The sequence below is a fragment of the Hypanus sabinus genome, chromosome 2 (genome assembly GCF_030144855.1).
Source record: "Hypanus sabinus isolate sHypSab1 chromosome 2, sHypSab1.hap1, whole genome shotgun sequence".
Classification (NCBI taxonomy): Eukaryota; Metazoa; Chordata; class Chondrichthyes; order Myliobatiformes; family Dasyatidae; genus Hypanus; species Hypanus sabinus.
This window is the reverse complement of record NC_082707.1, coordinates 32,516,994-32,539,373: the sequence shown is the minus strand read 5'-3', so window position 1 is coordinate 32,539,373 and position 22,380 is coordinate 32,516,994. Positions and strand designations below refer to the sequence as shown.

Sequence of the window (22,380 nt, the reverse complement as noted above, 5' to 3'; positions counted from 1 at the left end):
ATAGTGTTGGTGCTAACCACTCCACTAGCTTGCCGCCCATTTTAGTCTTCATATAAAATCCTCCAGTTAACCATGTTTACTATTTGGCTAATGTTAAATTAGTCAAACAGTACATGATAAAAGTAGGTTAATACCACGTTACATGAAGTATTTGTGGAATCAACTACATCTATATGGTCCTAATTTGTGATCAAAGAGAAAGGTGCATTATAATGTTTTAGTGATTATACATAGAAAATACTCAGAGATAGAAAATACAGAAATCAGAATAGAAACACTCAGCAGCCCAAGTAACACTAACAGGAAAAGAAACAATAAATGCTTCAGCTCTGAGATACCTTCATTGGAAGTTGGAAAGAGTGAGCAAGGTAGGGTTCAGTTACAGGAAAGATGGGGAGAGGGTGTTCAGTAAGTGGAATGAGCTGCCAGAGGTTGGTTAAGGCATGTCCTTTAACAACATAAGCATACATATGGGCAGGTACATGTACAGAAAGGGGCTGCTTCCATGTACTATGACTCTAAGAATGTCACAGCTTCAGCCTTTTGGTCTTCCACTGTAGAACACCAATTTAACAAGATCTCAGTGATGACATTCACTCCTTGTCAATGAACAAGATCTCCAACATCTGAAATTTTAGCTTCTGATATCTCCTTTTCAGTTTGAGCTGTATCGAGTGATTATTTAGCTAGTTTTCTATCTAGTGAATTTATCAAACCTTCTTAGGGTTTTATCAGTTGTCAAGAGCAGCAGAAGGTATGGATATAACTTCAAAAAGAGCAGCTGGATTTGCTCGATTCTCTCTATTATTCATCCTGCAAATGGTCTAGATAATGTAACTCTGAGCAGATGGTAAAAGCACATTGAGTAGGCTTGGGTGATTGCTTTAGAAGGACGAGGTATAAAACTTTCTGAATTCAAATCTCACATCCCTGAATGTTCCCTTCCTTCAGACACAATGTAGCATTGCTCACCAAAATTAATGAAACCACAATAATTATCCAAACTCTGGTCTTAATTTCAGGTTCCAACTGCGTCCATCCTCACTTCTCAGCTTGCCTGTGAACACATCCACACTTGTCATTCTTTACAATAGCTTCAAACTTAACCTGCTCCCGGACACTGAGAGCAACTGTCCCAGATAGGATACAGGAAGACTGCAACTTGATTTTTGTTGTCAGCGAGGTAAATAAAAAGCAGATAAGCTCAGGATGGAATCTTTCCACAAGTGCAGACAGTTGGATGGTTGTGCAAAATTGAATTCTGTTCCACAAGTTTTGGGTCACTGACTTGTTGGCAGCAGCAGATAAGAAGGCATGAGTTAGAGTTAGCATTTGTTTAGCACAGTGACAGTCAGTCACAGTGCAATTGGACCCAGTTACCATTTATCTTGCAGAAGTGTGATCACTCACTGTGTAACTAGGCAGAATCAGTATTTATTTTGCAGTGGAATAATCATTCGTTGTGTAATGGACAGAGTCATGGCTTAGTTTGGTTCACTACAGTCACTTCAATGAATTTCTTGGGGCAGACATTCCTTTGGAGACTCCCTAAACAGAAAGGATGGAAAAAGATGAAGAGTTGTTTTACAAATACATAATTGCAGTCCCTTTCTGATTTCAGTTGACTATGAGCAGTCATGGAGTAAATGACAGGAATTTGTTGGTGCTTTTATTTGCATTTCTGCTGCTTTGAACTCATAACCACTAGAAACTCCAATCACATTTGGCAGCATTGTTTTGATATGAAGGAGATATTTATATTTCATTGGGACTTGGGAAGCATAATCAGTTGTTCAAAAAAAATCAATAATAGTGCAAATGTATCCTGTTGTGAATTTGAAATCAGCATTTCCTAAAAAGTCTCAGAATCCCAAAAATTAAAGAAGGAATTTCCCTCCCTCTTTCCAGGTCAAGTAAAAGTGGTAGGCTGGAAACACTCCCATAGGCCACCTAAATGATTCAGACTAACCTCAGAACATCCGATCAGGTCAGGACGCAATAACAGAGTGCCTCACCAAACCACCAATTGTAGAGAGGCCCTTGGGGAGGCTTCTCCCTCACATTTATTTACATAAAGACAAGATCTACTTCACGTATTACTCTAGGGAAGATTAACTTAGCTGGCTGGTGTGTTTTGATATTTGGTTACATCAGAATAAGCATTTTAGTCTTAGAGTCGGTAATTTGCATCACACCTCCCAGCTTAGAAGATGAATCTGAGGTAAAATTAAAGACAGTAATCCTTCCCCTAGAAAGGAAATGCCTTAAGGAACAGTCAATGTCTAGATACACTTCAGTTTAGCTGAAGGTTTTTACCCTGAATGCTGTTGACATTGCAGATTGTATGCTCAGTTGTTGTATTGAAATGATTGTTAGGCTGCAGCATGCTTAACATAATAGTTCCAGTTTCAGGAAGCCTTGATAGCACTGCTTTATTCAGGGCAAAGATTAAGCACAAATGTACATTTTCATTTCAAATAAAGACAGATGTCATTGTGTGAAAATTAACTGGCAGCACTAGCCTCCTAAACATAGAATTCAAACAATATTAACTTCAGAAGGTAAAACATGTTGCAATGTTGCATCCATGTGGGCCACTGTGATGACCACGGGGTTTCCAGCAGGTGCTCATGAAAGCAGCGGATGGACGTATTGGGTGCTGCAGTGGCTCCTAGCGGCCATGTGGTGCAGTGCATGTGCTTGATTGTGGCATCATTGCACTTCGTTCCACAGAGAGAGATATAATCAATGCAAACGATAACAACTGGCCCAAATATTGGCATCTTCAAGTCTATATCCTATATTTCAGTAATTCTGTTGACTGTGCAAGGGTTGGGGTTTTGTTGTGATCATCTCACCACCAGGAACCTAACGGTTCAACTAATATTAAGCAGTAAAAGTGGAATGAGTCCAAATCATTCACTTTATTGAAACATGGCAAATGACAGATTGAGAGCTGGGGCAGTGTGTTTTACTTGAAAGTGTTTAATTGAAAAACAAGATGGCACCAGCAAACAATGCAACCAGTGGCAACACCCTGCAGACAGCTCACTAAACAGCATCTTTCACAGCTTCTCCTTTCAAATATGATTCTACCACTAAGCTCTGTGTGACTGGAGCCTGTGATCTACGTTCTGATGGTGTGTTTTTGGACTGGTTGAGCAGCCTGGTGCATTGCTGTCTCAGAGGGAGTTCATTGACTGTTCAGCCTGGAGGTGGATCATGAGCCCATTGTTGACTCCATTCCTTTTCTCTAAATGAGGCGTTGAGCAAGCTGAAGTCAATGAGGATGAGAGCAGAGAATGGGTGGGTGCTCGGCAACGTCTGCCTGCGTTCGGCCAGTCTTCCGCTCCCTCTCACTGCCTGCCGTTGGAGGGAAGCGCAGGAGTCCTGGGATCCACATTGCAAGGATCGATCGGAGAGGCTGGTGGCTGTGGAATCGTTTTGGGGAACTTTAACGTTCATGTTGCATGTGTTCCTGGATTCTGGTTACTTTTTTTATGCTGTTTTAGAGCGGTTTAATCAGGGTGATCGATGCGGTCTGAGCGCTTTACAGAAAAATGCTTTATCCTGTAGTCTGCAGTGGGCTAGCGGTGTGATGCTGAACTGAACTAAGACTGAATACTACTGAACTCCTGGATTGACATTTGATAATCTCCATGCTGCACACTTGCTTTTTGCCATTTGTGCAATTTGTTCTGTTTTTTTTGCACGTTGAGAGCTTGATGTGTTCATGAACAGGTTCCATGGTGTTTCTTTGTTTCGTTGTTGCCTGTGGGGGGACAAATCTTAGGGTTGTATTCTGCATGCATACTTTAATAATAAATGTAGTTTGAACCTTTGAATATATCTGCTACATATTAGGCATCCATTTGCATCAGTTTGGTTTTGAAATTTGCATCATTGTCACTGTTAAAATAAGTGCACAGTCCAGTAATAGGGCCCAGGATGATCCTCCTGGATCTGTCCTGACTCCCTCACAATTGAACTTCCACTACAGCGTGGAGCTTGCTGGTGCAAAGACAGAAAACATTCAAGTTTTGCTGAGGCAGGTTGACAGAGTGAAAGAGTTTTCAGTGATTACAACTCCAGTGAGCAAACACTACAAGAAACAAGCACTTCTAGTTATTTAGTGGTTGATGATGTTTTCCCTTTTAGAACATAGAACAGTACAGCATAGTACAGGCCTTTCAGACTATGATATTGTGCCAACCTTTTAACCCACTGTATGATCAATCTAACCTTTTCCTCCTACATAACCCTCCATTTTTCTAACATCCATATGCCTATCTAAGAGCCCCTTTAATGCCCCTAGTGAATCTGCCTCTTACGCCACCCCTGGAAGAGAGTTCCATGCACTCTCCTCTCTCTGAGTAAAGAACTATTCTCTGACATCCCCCCTATACTTTCCTCCAATTTCCTCAACATTATGACCCCTCACATTAGCCATTTCAACCCTGAGAAAAAATCTCTGGCTGTCCACTCGCTCTATGCTTCTTATCATTTTTTACACATCTTTCAAGTCACTTCTCATCCTCCTTCACACCAGAGAGAAAGGTTTGACCTCACTCAACCTCATATTCATAAGATTAGCTCTCCAATCCAGGCAGCATCTTGGTAAATCTCCTAGGTATCCTCTCTAAAGTTTCCACCTCCTCCTATAATGAGGCGACCAGGTTCCGATGTACTTTCCTTACAATGGAGCATGGAAACAGGCATAAACAAGAGAAATTCTGCAGATGTTGAAAATCCAAAGCAACTCATACAAAATTCTAGAGGAAGTCTATTCCCTGGCATTGTCCACCTCCTCTTCACTATGGATATCCAGACCCTAAACACTTCTATCCCCTATTAAGAAGGCATTAAAGCTCTCCACTTCTTGATAACAGTCCGAACCAGTTCCCCTCCATCACCACGCTCCTCTGTCTGACAGAACTGGTCCTCACCATTAGTAATTTTTCCTTTGTCTCCTCCCACTTTCTCCAAGCTCAAGGGGTAGCCATGAGCATGAATTAGGCCCCAGCTAAGCTTGCCTTTTCGCTGCTAAGTAGAACAGTCCATGTTCCAAGCCTTCCCCAGTAATGCTCCCCAATTCTGCATCCTGCACCCATGCTGAGCTTGTCAATGTCTCTTCAAGTTCCACTGTGTCTGTAAATTCCTTTGGTCTATTTCTGACAAGTCCCTCCTCCTTCTCGACTTTTCTTTCTCCACCTCTGGAGACAAACTGTTGACTGACATCTTTTATACATCTGCTGATTCCCATAGCTATCTGGCGATACCTCTTCCCACTCGGTCTCCTGTAAGTTGCTATTTTCTTTTCTCGGTTCCCTCGACTCCACCTCATCTGTTCCCAGGATGAGGCTTTCATTTCCAGGACGTCAGAGGTAACCTCCTTCTTCAAAGAACAGGGTTTCCCTTCCTGCACCGCTGATGCTAAGGGAAATGGGGTTGAGGAGGAGAAAAAAAAAGGATCGGTGATGATTGAATGGTGGAATTGACTCGATGGGCCAAATGGCCTAATTCTTATGGTCTTATGCTGCCCTCACCTGCACCTCCTCCACTTTCCGGACATCCACGGTCACCCCCAACTTCCCGTTACCATAACAGTGATAGAGTTCATCCTGTCCTTACCTATCACCACATGAGCATCTGCATCCAACACATGATTTTCTACAAGCTCTGCCATCTCCAAAAAGATCCCACCACCAAACACATCTTTACCTCCCCCTCTCTCTCCACTTTCTGCAGGGATCGCTCCCTCTGTGATTCACTTATCCATTCATTCCACCCCACTAAACTCCCTCCTGGCACTTATCCCTCCAAGCTGCCAAAGTGCTACACCTGACCATTCACTTTCTCGTTCACCTCCACTCAGGGCCCCAAGCAGTACTTCCAGGTGATGCAACACTACTGGGGTTGTCTATTGTGTCTGGTGCTCCTGATGTGCCCTCCTCTACATTCGTTGAACACATCCGCCAAAAGTGGAACTTCCTGGTATTGAACGATTTTAATTCCGATTCCTATTCCCATCCAGACATGTTGGTCTATGACCTCCTCTTGTGCCTTGATGAGGGTAGAGGTACTACGCCTTATGTTCCCCTTGGGTAGGCTCAAACCTGATGGCATGAATATCGATTTTTCCTTCTGGTAAAAAAGACTTTCCCCTCCCCCTCCCCATCCCTTGTCTTCCCCACTCTGGCCTTTTATCTCTCCTCATCTGCCTTTCACCTCCCCTTGCATCCATTCCCTCTTCCTTTTCTCCTGTGGTCCACTCTCCTCTCCTATCAGATTCTTTTCTTTCGAGCCCTCTACCTTTGCTATCCACCTGACTTCACCTATCAGCTGCTAGCTATCCTCCTTCCCCTCTCCCTACTTTTTATTCCGGCATCTTCTCCCTTCCTTTCCAGTCCTGAAGAAGGACCTTGGCCCAAAACATTGACAGCTTGTTCATATCCATCGGTGCTGCCTGACCTACTGAGTTCCTCCAGCATTTTGTGTATGTTGTTATGGGAACGGGCAACTACTTATTCTCCCAACACTCCATTAACTCCCCTTCATATTTTACCACTCACCTACGCAATAGGAATAATTTACAGTGGTCAGTAATGTAGTGACATGCATGGTCTTAAGGCAAGGGAGAAAACCTCAGAACGTGGAAGGTTTCTCCTTGAAGCATGTAGACTCCAGTGGAAAACCCCTGGGGTCAGAATTATACCTGAGTCGCTGGAGTTGTGAAGCAGCAACTTTATCAACTGCAGCAATGTTCTTCCCCAGATATTTAATTACCCTATCTACAGTGCAAAATCCTACACAAAGTAGTGGAAATCAGTCTAGTCCATCACAAGTAAAGCCCTCCCCACCATTGAGCTCATCTACATGAAATGCTGCACTAGGAAAGCAGCATCCATTGTCAGGGACCCCCTCCACCCAGGACATGCTCTTTTCTCATTGCTGCCATCAGATAAAAGATACAGGAGCCCCAGGACTCACACCTCCAGGTTCAGGGACAGTAACAACCCCTCAACCATCAGGCTCTTGAACCATATAACCATATAACAATTACAGCATGGAAACAGGCCATCTCGTCCCTTCTAGTCCGTGCTGAACGCTTACTCTCACCTAGTCCCACTAACCCACACTCAGCCCATAACCTTCCATTCCTTTCCTCTCCATATACCTATCCAATTTTGCTTTAAATGACAATACCGAACCTGCCTCTACCACTTCTACTGGAAGCTCATTCCACACAGCTACCACTCTCTGAGTAAAGAAATTCCCCCTCATGTTAAGGATACAGGGGAAGCCTTTTAGGACTGAGATGAGGAAAAACTTCTTCACACAGAGAGTGGTGAATCTGTGGAATTCTCTACCACAGGAAACAGTTGAAGCCGGTTCATTGGCTATATTTAAGAGGAAGTTAGATATGGCCCTTGTGGCTAAAGGGAGCGGGGGTATGGAGAGAAAGCAGGTACAGGGTTCTGAGTTGGATGATCAGCCATGATCATACTGAATGGCGATGCAGGCTTGAAGGGCCAAATGGCCTACTCCTGCACTTATTTTCTATGTTTCTATGTTACCCTTTGTTACCAAAGGGGATAACCAGGCAGCTTCACTTGCCCCATCATTGATATGCTCTCACAACTAAAGGACTCACTTTCAAGGACTTTTCATTTCACGTACTCAATATTTATTTGTCATATATCTATTTTTATTATTTATTTCATTTTGTATTTGCACATGTCATTGTCTTCTTTATTCTGGTTGAACACTCAGGTTGGGCGGTCCTTCATTGATTCTGTTATGGTTATTATTCTATAGATTTATTGATTATGCCCACAAGAAAAAGAATTTCAGGTTTGTATATGGTGACATACGTGTACTTTGATAATAAATTTACTTTGAACATTTGGTTCCCATGTTGTATGGAAAGACATAAGTTCATTACTGTACATACAGAAGTAAAATAGCTACACTACCAAGTCATCCTACTTTCAGCTAATATCTTTTATTTTGTCGTCTGCAAAATGGCTACATTCCATTCCTCAGAATATTCAACACAACAGCGTTACCGTTTTTTTCTTGCTTAACAATAGAGTGGAATAGATTATTAATGTCAGTGAAACAGCCAGGATTAGTGCAAAACAGAAAATTCTGCCATTAAGCTTATCAACAAGCCAAAATGTTATGATCTGCAAAATTATCTCCATTGCAAAATATATCAAAACTATCAAATAATTGCAATAAGACATGTGAAATAAAGCTTTAGATATTTCACCATCTTTGTGCCTTTATCCATTTTCTCAACTAAATGGAGAATAAACTAGATTCTTTATCTCTGAGAAAATTAAAAGCAAATTGAATTTAGATAGAAAATGAGAGAAAAGTTTAATATCCGGGAGAAATGTATTGAATTAAAACATGATTATTTTAAGAAATAATCGCTAGCATCTTTTTTTTATTTTTATAGCTGTTATAGTCATTATTCTTTTTATATGAGGCTCCGATGCACTGCACTTTAAAATGCATTGCAATCTTTTTGAAAAAGCAGTCCACACTGAGGTGTCAGTCTAACTTATAAGTATTAGAATAAGGGCTCAGGGGCAGGAGTCCACGTTTGGAGTCCAGTTTAGAACTCACTGCAGTGAAAGGTCAGCAGTCCAGTGGTTGAATCATATCCACACGTAACCCCCGATCAGCGAAACCCAAGTTGGAGGCCCATATAGGTAGGCGTTACGAGGGCTGATGACTCCTTCCCCGCGGGCCTCTTGTATCAGAGGTCCATGTGGGCCCAGAAGCTGAGGCCCGAGGCACCTCACTGTCGAAGGTCATCGATCCAATCAAGGCCCAAAGGTCAAACCTATGAGTGTCAATGTCCAGAGATCAGTTAAGTACAAAGGCCGAAGTCTGGAATTCTGTGAGTCCGGAAATAGAAAGCTGGAAAGGTTGAAGACAGAAGTCCGTGAGTCCAGTGGTAGAAAGCCCATAAGGTTGAAAGTTGAAATTAGTGAAACCAGAGGTAGAAGCCCGGAGGTTGATTCTGCAATTCCAGGCCAGAGGCAGGAGGTTGTAGGCCAGATGTCTGAGAGTCTAGGGCCAAGGACGGGGGGCCCCAGAGGCAGCCTAGGTACTGGGATTGGGGGCCTGCCTGGAGTGTGAGGGAGTGGGTGGGTGTGAGGGCGGGAGAGGCGGCTGTTTTGATGTTGTTTTTATTGCTGCTTGTGTTTTCCGTTGATGTGTGTTGCGTTGAAGATTGTGGGCATGCTATGTTGGCACCAGAATGTGTGGCAACAATTACGAGCTGCCTACATCATATTCTTGGGTGTGTTGGTTGCTCACTCACTGTGTCCTCTGCTGCTTGTGGGGTAAATGAAGCTGAATCTGAAGGACAGTGTCAGCACCATCCAGAATCCAGGCTGACAATCCTGAGAGTGTTGCATTGCCTCCATCCCAGTCTTTGGAGATACGAGTGTGAGTGATTGGGGAAATAAATGAAGAAGATGAAGGAATATGTCCAAAGTCCTGACTAACATTCTTCCTTGGATCAATGCCTAGAGCAAGATAGCAGGACAGCTACCTCAAACTTCCTCTTGAAGGTTTGTTTAGTACAGACTACTTGTTCTTAAAGAATAACAAGAGTAACTTGCATTGCAAATGCAAATCATTGGACATGAATATATACCCAGAGACATCACCCACTGCTATGTGAATGCAGGTCTTCCTTCCAACAGCGGTTATGCAAAGAGATGAAGTCATGAGTAAATTCTACAGTGTGTTACTTTAATCCTTTCAGAAGTTGCTTGCCCCATTGCCAATAAAATGAAGACAACTAATGCGTCTGTTCACTTGTAGCGAAGCGGTTAGTGTAACGAGATTATAGCACCTGCTGCAAGATTGGTTCAACTCCTGCTGCTCTGTGTAAGGAATTTGTACTTTCTCCCTGTGACAGCGTGGGTTTCCTCTGGGTGCTCCTGTCTCCTCCAGAGACAGACGGTTAGGGGTTAGTGAGATGTGGGCGTGCTATGTTGGTGTCAGAAGTGTGAGGACATCTGTGAGCTACCCAGTACAATTCTCCCTGATTTGATCCGATGCAAACAACACATTTCGCAGTACGTTTCGATGTTCATGTGAGAAATGAAGTAATCTAATCAATCTTTTAATCTTTTATGACATTTCATTTCAATCAGTATGAATTTACATCTTTAAACACATCTATTGACTTTGCTCCCGTGCCACAATGGGGTTGGGTGAGAGGGTGGAGGCAGGAAATAATCGTGAAACAGGATTGTTCTTGCTTCACACTTAGATCTATCACAGCAGTTGTGTGAAGTGATGTGTTAAGAATTGCTAATGCATCACTGCTCTTTGTCTCTTAGAGTTTAACTCAGTTTCAGATTGATGGCCTTCACCCACCGAGAATCCAACAGGAATTGCACCCATCCATGCCACCAACTACATTATAATTTGAATGGTGCACTCTGCCTTGGAGTGGATTGCTTGTTTCCCATCCTAAATTTCTAAATATTTTACATATTTCAGACTTCATTAAATGAGACTTTGGAAACCACCCATTCCTCAATGAAGAAATTCACATATTGGTCCAATTTCAGGAGGCTATGGCTTACGTTCACTCACCCCTGGTACTGATCTGCAGGCTTATAGACTTCATAGTCAATAGAGAGACAGTGGGGCAAAGCACAGAGCTGAGGCCTATGTAAGAGGTATGCCAATAGAATCTGCTACTGACATATCTACCCAGTCTTTTGAAAGGTTTGAAATTCTGAGCTAGTTGAGCTCCAGGAGCGTAATTAATAAATTGTATTTGATTGGCATATCCAGGTTTAGTTTGCAGAAAACTTTGAATATCCAATAGGCATGCTGGACATGTTTTGACATCGGCTATTTAGGAAACGGACCATAATTAGGTGATGAATTACAGTCACATAGAGAGCACAGAGCAATAACACGCACTGCAAAACAGATAAATGGCACCACATGCTAGGTAATTTATCAGTCTCCTGTGGCTGCTTTACTTTGTACACTCACACAAACATAATTTATTGCTATTACATTCTGACTTGATGACATAATGATAGAAATTACTTTCAACGGTGTCAGCAGAAGACTCACAGCCAAATTCTCAACCTCACTGTCTGGGTGTTAACCGTCACCTGGGCAAAGCACAGAAATGAGGAAAAAGGGAAGACATTTTGATAGCACCATTCCCTTCCTTTGTGAGCACATCTCAGTTGCTACAGGCACTGCTGCCTTTTATGATGTGACATTACTTTCGTAACATAGGAAACACATGGCAAGCTCCCGTGGACAGCAATGATCTGCTTTTGTGATTTTTGTTGAGGGATGTTCAGACCAGGACAGAGACAATAACTCTAATTCTGATGAAGCCTCTCCAAGGTGAAGCATTGACTCTGCTTCTCCTCTCCACAGACGACCTGCTGCGTATTTTCAGCATTTTCTGTTTTTGTTCCAAAGGGACTAACACCCAGCTCTCCTTCAAAATATGATCATGAGATATAACCCACCCAAAAGGCCTTCAGTAGTGCCTCCTCTGACAATCCAGCTCTCTTTCAACAAATAACCCTGACCCCAACATGGTGTGTGGCTCCAGCACCCTGCCAGAGTATGGCTTTTTATTGTGTATGATGTGGTTCACAGGTGGTACAGTGTCACAGTGTGATTCCAGGGTTTTTTGTCTTGACGCGGTTGTATAATGTGTTCATGAGGCCATGCTTGGAGCACTCTCTATTGTTTTGGTCACCCTGTTATAGAAAATAAGTGATTAAACTGGCAAAAGCACAGAGAAAGTTGCTGAGGATGTTGTCAGGACTAGAGGACCTGATTTATAGGGAGAGGCTGACCAGAGTAAGTCTTCATTTCATGGAATGTATGAGAATGAAGGGTGAACTTATAGAATTGTTTAAAATGATAAAGGATAGGGTGGACCGTAACAGTCTTATGCCCAGGTAGCGGTTTCCAAAGCTGGGGAGCATAGATTTAGGGTTCCAGGAAAGCACCTGAGGGACACCTTTTTAACACAGAGGGTGGTGAGTATATGGAACAAGCTGACAGACAAAGTGTTTGAGGCAGGTATAACAGAATCTTTTAAGAGGCACTTGGATAGGTACATAGAGAGGCAAGGCTCAGAGGAATGGGCACCTGGTTAGCATGGACTCAATGGGCCAAAGGGCCTGTATCTGTGCTGATTTGCTCTATGATTCTATGAAATTCAAAAGTGGATGATCTTATAGCACTGATGGAAGCTGCCAGGATTTCCTTTCATCAGAATATATCAAACGGAAGCCTTCAGGTTCTTATAGGAAAGGTCCCAATGAAGGGACTCAGCCCAAAATGTCAACTGTTTATTCCTCTTCATAGATGCTACCTGACTTGCTGAGTTCCTCCAGCATTTTGTGCATGGTGCTAGTTCCAAAGTTGATTGTCTGGGTTCTTCAAAAAAGGTAAACAGTTCTCTTTCCCTCTACCTGTACTCAACCCACCATTTTCCTCACAGAGCAGAAGTTCACAATCTGTGGTCCACAGACCCATTGCTTAATGTTACTGGTCCATGGCATTAAAAAGGTTGGGAACCCCTGTCATTGAGTCATCGGGCAATGCAGCACTGGTATTGAGGCAAAATAGTAAGCTTCTCATGCAGATGCATCACAGCTTGGTACAACAGTTGTTCTGCACATGACCCCTGGAAACTGCAGAGAGTTGTGGCCACAGCTCAGCACATTAATGAAAACAATCATCTCTTGTCTTAATAGGTTCCTTTGTCTGCTTCACTGGCAAGGAAGTGATAAAAGACTGGAAGATCATGACACAATGAGTTAACTGTGATTAATAAACTATTCTCATTATTTTTAAGCTCAGGTGCTTTGATAACTTTGTCTTGCTTGTTGTATTGAAAGTAATAGCAGATCTTGATGAACATTAGTTTGAAAAGAGCAAAATTGTTCTGGCGATACAAAAACACAGCAGAAAGATGCCACATGACTGCTCACACGTGCTTGCTCGTGTTCCTGCCCAGTTCCCGTATTCTTTGTCCTTCAGCATCCAAACTCTACCACTTCAGCCTTGAATATCAATGACTGAGGAGCTACAGCCCTCTATGATGTAGTGGGTCAAAGGTCCACTGATTAAAACAGTTTCTCCTCATTTTAGCATTAAACCCCTGACTGAGAATAGAATCCTTATTTCTAGACTTCCTGTCCTGAGGGAAGAGCCTTGGGACAAGTCAATCAATGCACAATATAATAAATTGAAGTGAGGTCAGCTCTCATCCTTTTACATTGCGGTGAATAGGCACTGCTCTTCCTCAATCTCTCAGAAAGGAAGGAGAGTACAAAAACAAAGATTCTACAGATGCTGGAAATATTGAGCAATACAAACAAATGCCAGAGGAACTCAGCAGGTTAGGCAGTATCTATGGAGAGGAATAAGTATTTGGCAAGTCAGGCCAGGATGTTTCGTCAGGACTGGAAAGGAGCTGAAGCCAGACTAAATATGACGGAGGGAAGGACAGGAGGTGAAAGGAAAGTCCAGGTGGGGGTCTTCCCCACCCACCTTTTACCCCCTCACCTAGACTCACCTGACACCTCCTGTCCCTCCCGCCATCATTTCTAGTCTGGCTTCAGCTCCTTTCCAGTCCTGATAGACATTTATATTCTGAAATGCCAACTGTTGATTTCACTCCAAAGATGATGCCTGAATTGTTGAATTCTGCCCACATTTTGTGTGTTTCAAAAAAAAAAACAAATTCCAAAGCAAGTTACTACAATTGCTGCAAATCAGAAGTAAAACAGAAATTCCTGGCAATGTTCAGCAGGCCATGAAGCTTCGAGAAAGAAGGAAGCATCAATAACATTGTGAATGTGTTAAGAAAACATAGAAAACCTACAGCACAATACAGGCCCTTCAGCCCACAAAGCTATGCTGAACATGTCCTTACCTGTGAAATTACCTAGGGTTACCCATAACCCTCTATTTTTCTCAGCTCCTTGTACCTATCCAGGAGTCTCTTAAAAGACCCTATCATACCCGCCTCCACCATCGTCGCTGGCAGCCCATTCCATGCACTCACCACTCTCTGAGTATAAACTTAGCCTTGATATCTCATCTGTACCTACTTCCAAGCACCTTAAAACTGTGCCCTCTCATACTAGCCATTTCAACCCTGGGAAAAAGGCTCTGGTTATCCACACGATCAATGCCTCTCATCATCTTATACACCTCTATCAGGTCACCTCTCATCTTCCATCACTCCAAGGAGAAAAGGCCGAGTTCACTGAACCTATTCTCATAAGGCATGCTCTCCAATCCAGGCCAGATCCTTGTAAATCTCCTCTGCACCCTTTCTATGGTTCCCACGTCCTTCCTATAGTGAGGCAACCAGAACTGAGCACAGTACTCCAAGTGGTGTCTGACCTGGGTCCTATTTAGCTGTAACATTACTTCTTGGCTTTTGAACTCAATCCCATGGTTGATGATGGCCAATACACCGTAAGCCTTCTTAACCAAGTCCTATGGACTTGGACCCCAAGATCCCTCTGATCCTCCACACTGCCAAGAGTCTTACCATTAATATTATATTCTGTCATCATATTTGACCTACCAAAATGAACCACCTCACACTTATCTGGGTTGAACTCCATCTGCCACTTTTCCGCCCATTTTTACATCCTATCATTGTTCCGCTGTAACCTCTGACAGCCCTCCACACTATCCACAACACCTTCAACCTTTGTATCATCAGCAAATTCACTAACCCGTTCTTCCACTTCCTCATCCAGGTCATTTATAAAAATCACAAAGAGTAAGGGTCACAGAACAGATCCCTGAGGCACTCCACTGGTGACTGACCTCCATGCACAATATGACCCATCTATAACCACTCTTTGCCTTCTGTGGGCAAGCCAGTTCTGGATCCACAAAGCAAGGTCCCCTTGGATCCCATGCCTCCTTACGTACTCAATAAGCCTTGCATGGGGTTCCTTATCAAATACCTTGCTGAAATCCATATTCTGTTATATTTCAGGGAGTAATAAATTGGTTTTGTAAATTGGTGTTGCTAGGGTAGTAGAGCCTAGGCTGTTACAGCTCAGGATGCTGGAGTTTGGAGATTAATTCCAACGCCATCTGCAAGGAGTTTGTACATTCTCCCTATGGCCATGTGGGTTTCCTTCGGGTGCTCTGGTTTCCTCTCACAGTCAAAAGACGTACCGGTTAGTAGGTTAATTGGTCATTGGAAATTGTCCTATGATTGAGCTAAGGTCAAATAGGTGGGTTGCTGGGCAGCACGTCTCAGTGGGCTGTTCTACGCTGTGTCTCACTAAATAAATAAAATGTAAAGTTGATCGGAAACAACATGCAGAATCCTCTCCAAGCACGTAATGATTTGTTGTTGATTTTCTTCCAGGCTAGGCGGAGATGTAGGAAAAGGAGGTGAGGGCACCTGCATGGGCAAGCACTTTCGAATGGGGTTCATGACCCTGCCTGCTCCTCAGGACCGTCTGCCACACCCTTGTGCCAGTGGCTTTTCAGTGAGGTCACAGTCACTTCACTCGGTTGGGGGCAGCGACGATGAAAGTCATGCCTGCGTGCGCAAGCAACCGCCTCCAAAGCCCAAGCGGGCTCCGAGCACCAAGCTGAGCATCTCGGCAGAAACTGTGAATGCTGGCTTGACGGGGTCACCAGGACCGGGAGGAGCACCCGTTGGCACAGGATGGCCTCTGGGTGCAGAAGGGGCACCAGAAACAGCAGGGACGTCAGGCACGGAGGGGACCTCGGGATCAGGAGGAACAGCAGTGACAGCTGGAATCGGAGGGACGCCAGCGGCAATGGGAACAACACTGAAAGAGCTTGAAAAAAATGCAAGTGAGTAAATCTTTAAATACAAGTGAATATTAGAACTCTGCAGAGATTGTGTAAGTGGGTAAGGTTGAAAAGGGTCTCCATTCTCTATTCCTTCCTATTTGACTTCATGTAGATGTTAAAGAAGTCAACATTTTGCTTGGTACAGATAGCAGCTGATATGAAACAAAGGCAGGTAAAACTATTTGAAAAGCAAGTTAATCATGATCCAAATGAAGATCAGAATAGGCTTGAGCTGAACAGCCTACATGTCCCTGTTCCTCCCACACTTTCAAATAAAATGTGTCCTCTGATTAATTTCACTTCCCGGTTAACAATCTGCCTTTAAATTCACCAACAAAATGTCCAGCCCTCTTGAAGTAAACTGATAATGCAGGGGGATTCATTGCACATGGACTTCTTATGCAATTGTTTCATTACTGTGGATGTGTCTTGATAAAAGTCCAGTGCAGGCCAATGTCCAACAGGTTAGCGTCTCCTGCTGGAATATGACTCACCAGTTCAAAACTACCCCCTGTATGGCAAAGCAAAGCGTGACTTTTATTGTATTGCATTGTTCTGTGAAATATTGTGAGAGAAGTTTAAAAAAATCTGGAATTGTTGTATTCACATGTATAAGATGAATTAACTAGACTTAACCCAAAAGTGATTGTGCTTGTTCCCATATACATGCTTATGACATCCTTTTCACTTGTCAAAAGTATAACCTTGACTTTGATCCTGGTTAACGTGGTGATTCAGTACACACTGAGGAGAAAGGGTCACTACTGAAATGCCAGTCATATGGAATCTGTTTATAAAGATAACAAGAGGCTCAGTAAGTAATTCCTGGGGTCCAGGATCTGTAACAGCTATTTGATCAAATGAATCAATTTATATTTTGAAAGCTGTATGACCGCTGTTATACCCAAGGGGGGGCTGAGTGGTGCATGACGGCAAAGAGGTGTATGTTTTCACGCATCCACAAGTGTGCGGTGACCGCAGAACTTCCTGTTATATGACTAGTGCATGGTCTACTTTCCAGAGGTTGAAATCCAAAACCTTTCCCCTTTCACTGCAATGTTTCTGCAGACTGACTGAATGTTTTACACCTCCAGACAAATGTAGCGATTTCTGCCCTGAGCTCACTCAGGTAAGACAATAGACAATAGATTTTAAAGCACTGCGTAGAATGTATCAATAATAGAATCATAGAGTCATAGAACACTACAGAAGAGAAAGAAACCCTTCAGCCATTCTACACTCTGCTGAGCCTTTAATCTGCCTAGTCCCATCGACCTACACCCGGACCATAGCCCTCCATATCGCTTTCATACATGTACCTATTAAAAATTGCTCTTAAATGTTGAAATCAATCCCACATCCACTACTTGTAGTGGCAGCTCATTCCACACTCTCACCACCCTTTGACTGAAGAAGATCTCCTTCATATACCCCTTAAACAGTTTACCTTTCACCCTCAACTCATGGTCTCTAGTTGCATGCTCAGTAGGAAAAAGCCTGTTTTTATTTACCCTATATATACCCCTCATAATTTTCTGTACCTCTGTCAAATCTCCTCTCAATCTTCTATGTTCTAGAAAATAAAGTCCCTACCTAGTCAACTTCTCCTTATAACTCAGGTCCTCAAGTTCCCGCAACATCCTTGTAAATTTTCTCTGCACTCTTTCAGTCTTATTTACATCTTTCCTGTAGGCAGAAGTGAACACAATTCCTCACCAATGTCATATACAACTTCAACATAACATCCCATCTCTTGAACTCAGTATTTTGATTTATGAAGTCCAATGTGCAAAAAGCTTTCTTTACAGACCCAACTACCTGTGATGTCAGGTTATGGCTTCCAGTTATCTTGTATTCCTGAAGCTATATCGGCCATGATCATATTGGTTGATGGAGCAAACCTGAAGGATTGAGAGGCACACACCTACTTCCTTGCATTCTTATTACCTGTACTGTTTGTTCCTCTTCTGATTGAAGTTGCTCCTCAGACAGGATGCAACTCGGTTGCCATTCCTCATTGTTGGCTAGGACGTGCTGTTCCTCAGGTCATTTTGTGGAAAAGCTTTCTGCTCACAGCTTGTCAGCACTCATTCATTTTCCCTCATTATTCCCCAGTCTTTGCTTAATCTGACATAATTTAAGGATGATACAACACCTTGAACTAATGCTTAGCAGGCTGATCTATTATACTTCAACCTTTTCCAAGAGCTATTATTTATTCTTCATATTTCTGCTACTTTTCATGATACAGAAAGATGCCTTTTCCCATTGTGGGTGACAAAACATTCACACATTACTATTCAGATTAGCTTTATTTATCACACATATGTCGAAATACACAGTGAAATGTGTCATGTGCGTCAAATAAAATCAGTGAGGATTATGCTGGGCAGCCCACAAGTGTCACCACACTCCCTGTGTCAGCATTGCATGCTTACAAAGCACTAACCCTAACTCTCCATCTTCGGAAGTCGGGAGGTTACAGGGAGAACGTACAAACTCCTTACAGATGGCGACGGGAATCAAACCCCAGTTGGTGATTGCTGGTGCCACATCGCCACCCCACTTAGTTTCCTTGCAAGCTACTTTTCTTGCCCCTCACTGTGCCAACTGAGGTACTAGCATATGAGAGGAACTTGGAGCTCCTGGAGGAAAGCCACAGGGAGAATGTGAAAGTTCCACACAGACAGACCCAGGTCGCTGGAACTGTGTGGCAACACTACTGTAGTACATAGAACACAGCACATTACAGGCCCTGTGCTGGCCATTTAACCTACTCTGAGATCAATCTAACCATTCCCTCCCTTGTACCCCTCCATTCTTCTACTGTCTATGTGCCTGTCTAAGAGCATCTTAAATTCACCTGATTCCCTTGCCTCTACCACCACACCTGGCAGCTCATTCCACACACTCACTGCTCTCAGAGTTAAGAAAGCTTACCCCTGTGAACCCTCATACTTTCCTCCAATCACCATAAAATTATGCCTTCCATGTATTAGTTATTTTCCGGCAAAAAGCCTCTGGCTTTCCTCTCTATCTATGTTTGATACTATTTTTGATGTTAGCCTACAATTTGGATCCAACTGTGAGTGCTTATCAGGCTTCTAGCTTTCTGATCAGCCTGCTCTTCACAGTATATTAGGATCACAGTTGGGGCAAGAATCAATCCGGTGGAACACAATTATTGCACAGCGGGTGCTTAAGCACATAGACAGTCACTCCACACCCACAGAACCCTTTCCCCAGTCCTGCAGGCTTAGTCTCACCTCCAAAGGGGAGAGCCCTTTGGGCTCTGACACACCTCGGAGCAGTTGGTGTGCCAGTGGCATTGCAGTTCTGAGTTCTACACAGAGATCCTGATGGGAACTGCACCTTTCCCCTTCCAGTACATAATTACAAATGGAAAAACATTGTGTTTCGTTTGATACATTTTTACCCATTTTCACAATATGCATTTCAGGATCCAAGTGGACAATGAAATGCATCACTCATTTACCAACACAGAGCAAAAGTATTTTTTTTATGTTCTGATGCACCATCAATAACTCACACTGAGACGTAGGCGAGATATCGGCTTTTATTGACTGGAAGAAGGAACCAGGAGTGAGTGTCTATCATACAAGGTCCTGGAGACTGAGGCCGATCTTCAGGCCGCAGGTCTCCTTTATACAGGGGCCTGTGGGAGGAGCCACAGGAGCAGTCAGCAGGGGCGTGTCCCGACAGGCACATAGTTCACCACATTCACCCCCCCTTCGTTTGAAAAAGTCCTCATGTAGCGAAGGTTCTTACAAGTCAAGCCGATCAGGCGGTCGAATCTGTCGCTGCGATCTACGTAGCACCGGCTGTGACCGCATAGGTGCCGGCAACATTGGCAATTGCACAGGGGACGGGGGTTGCGCGTGTTCTTGCCCACTAGGCGCCGGTGATCCCTCATGCATGTGCGAGGCGCCTGGTATAAATGCGTACGAAACGCCCGGTATACAAGTGTCGTGAGGAGTCTGTGTAGGGCCTGGTGAGTACGGTGTCACCTCTGGTGCAGGGTTCACAGTTACTGGAGAGCCTTCAGGGTAGTGGTCTGCTGCACCTGCGGGTGCCAGGTCGCGGATGGAGACCGTGTCCTCCCGCCCATCAGGCAAGACCACGTAAGCATACTGGGGGTTCGCATGGAGAAGGTGAACCCTCTCCACCAGCGGGGAGTATTTATTGCTCCTCACATGTTTCCGGAGCAGCACTGGCCCCGGGGACGTCAGCCAAACTGGTAGGGTGGTCCCAGTGACAGACTTCCTGGGAAAAGAGAATAGGCGTTCGTGAGGGGTAGCATTGGTGGACGTACATAACAGAGAGCGGATAGAGTGCAGTGCCTCAGGGAGGACCTCCTGCCATTGAGAGACCGGCAACCCGTTTGACTTAAGGGCTAAAAGTGTGGCCTTCCACACTGTGGCATTCTCCCGCTCTACCTGGCCATTACCCCGGGGATTATAACTCGTGGTCCGACTGGTAGCAATGCCCCTAGCTAGCAAGTACTGGCGCAGCTCCTCACTCATAAAGGAGGACCCTCTATCACTGTGGATATAGCAGGGATACCCGAACAGAGTGAAGAGCTGGCGCAGGGCTTTTATGACGGACGTGGCAGTGGTGTCGGGGCAGGGGATGGCAAAGGGGAACCGTGAGAACTCGTCAATAACACTTAGAAAATAGACATTGCGGTCAGTGGAGGGAAGGGGGCCCTTAAAGTCAACACTCAGGCGTTCAAAAGGGCGGGTGGCCTTGACAAGTTGTGCCGTGTCAGGACAGTAGAAGTGCGGTTTGCACTCGGCACAAATTTGGCAGTCCCTGGTCATCGTCCTGATGTCCTCCAGGGAGTACGGCAGGTTCCGAGCTTTCACAAAATGGTAAAATCGGGTGACCCCCGGATGGCAAAGTTGTGCATGAAGGGCGTACAGCTGGTCGAGCTGTGTGCTAGCACATGTTCCCCGGGATAGGGCATCAGGGGGCTCATTGAGTCTGCCAGGCCGGTACAGGATATCATAGGTGTAGGTGGAGAGTTCTATCCTCCACCGCAAAATCTTATCATTTTTGATCTTGCCCCGCTGTTGGTTGCTGAACAGGAACGCAACCGAGCGCTGGTCGGTCAGCACAGTGAATCTTTTGCCAGCAAGATAGTGCCTCCAGTGCCTAACAGCCTCCACTATGGCCTGGGCTTCTTTCTCCACCGCGGAGTGCCGAATTTCAGAGCCTTGGAGGGTGCGAGAAAAGAATGCTACTGGTCTGCCTTCCTGATTAAGGGTAGCAGCCAGAGCGAAATCGGAGGCATCACACTCCACTTGGAAGGGAGTGGTCTCGTCCACTGCATGCATCGTAGCTTTGGCAATGTCCGCTTTAATGCAGTTGAAGGCCGCGCAGGCCTCAGCAGAGAGGGGAAACGAGGTAGACTTGACCAGGGGGCGAGCCTTGTCTGCGTAATGGGGGACCCATTGGGCGTAATAGGAAAAAAACCCCAGGCACCGTCTGAGGGCCTTGAGAGTGGTGGGAAGAGGGAGCTCTAACAGGGGGCGCATACGTTCGGGATCAGGCCCAATAACCCCGTTTTCCACGACATACCCAAGTATAGCAAGGCGGGTGGTACCAAAAACACACTTGTCCCTGTTATAAGTAAGGTTCAGAGCTGCGGCCACTTGGAGAAACCGTTGGAGGTTGGCGTCGTGATCTGGCCTGTCATGACCACAGATGGTGATGTTATCCAGATAGGGAAATGTGGCCTGCAGTTGGTACTGGTCCACCACCCGGTCCATTTCCCTCTGGAAGACAGAGACACCATTCGTGACACCGAAAGGGACGCGCAGGAAGTGATAGAGCCGGCCGCCCGCCTCGAAGGCGGTGTAGGGGCGGTCCTCTGGGCAGATGGGGAGCTGGTGATAAGCGGATTTCAGATCTATTGCCGAGTACACCTTATACTGAGCAATCTGGTTGACCATATCCGCGATGCGGGGTAGGGGGTATGCGTCAAGCTGCGTAAACCTATTGATGGTTTGACTATAGTCCACCACCATCCTATTTTTCTGCCCAGTCCGAACAACAACCACCTGGGCCCTCCAAGGGCTTGTGCTCGGCTCAATGATCCCCTCCCTGAGCAGCCGCTGCACCTCCGACTGAATGAAGGCCCGGTCCCCCGCGCTGTACCTCCTGCTTTTGGTTGCCACAGGTTTACAGTCGGGGGTCAGGTTGGCGAACAGCGGTGGGGGAGGGATCTTGAGAGTGGAGAGGCTGCAAGTGTTGGTAGCGCAGCTGTTGGCCTGGTTCTGGATGGGATGTGTGTGTCCGTGTGTGTGTGTGGTCAGTAGCGGGGTATGTGAAGAAGTCCCACAAAACTGAGGATTCTTGACAGTGAGTGGTGGGAGGGGCCCGTCGTACACCATAGTCACACTTTCGAGATGGCTCTGGAAGTCCAGCCCCAATAGCACAGGTGCACACAGATTAGGCATGACC

General features: G+C 44.8%; 1 protein-coding gene across 1 annotated transcript in view; it reads left to right on the top strand.

Moving 5' to 3' along the window:
• nyap2a (neuronal tyrosine-phosphorylated phosphoinositide-3-kinase adaptor 2a) overlaps positions 1-22,380 on the top strand; it is a 198,647-nt gene that overhangs the window by 72,073 nt on the left and 104,194 nt on the right. Inside the window, exon 2 of the mRNA XM_059963176.1 lies at positions 15,437-15,894. Coding sequence (XP_059819159.1) covers positions 15,437-15,894 — 458 coding nt within the window. The remainder of the gene's footprint in view (positions 1-15,436; positions 15,895-22,380) is intronic.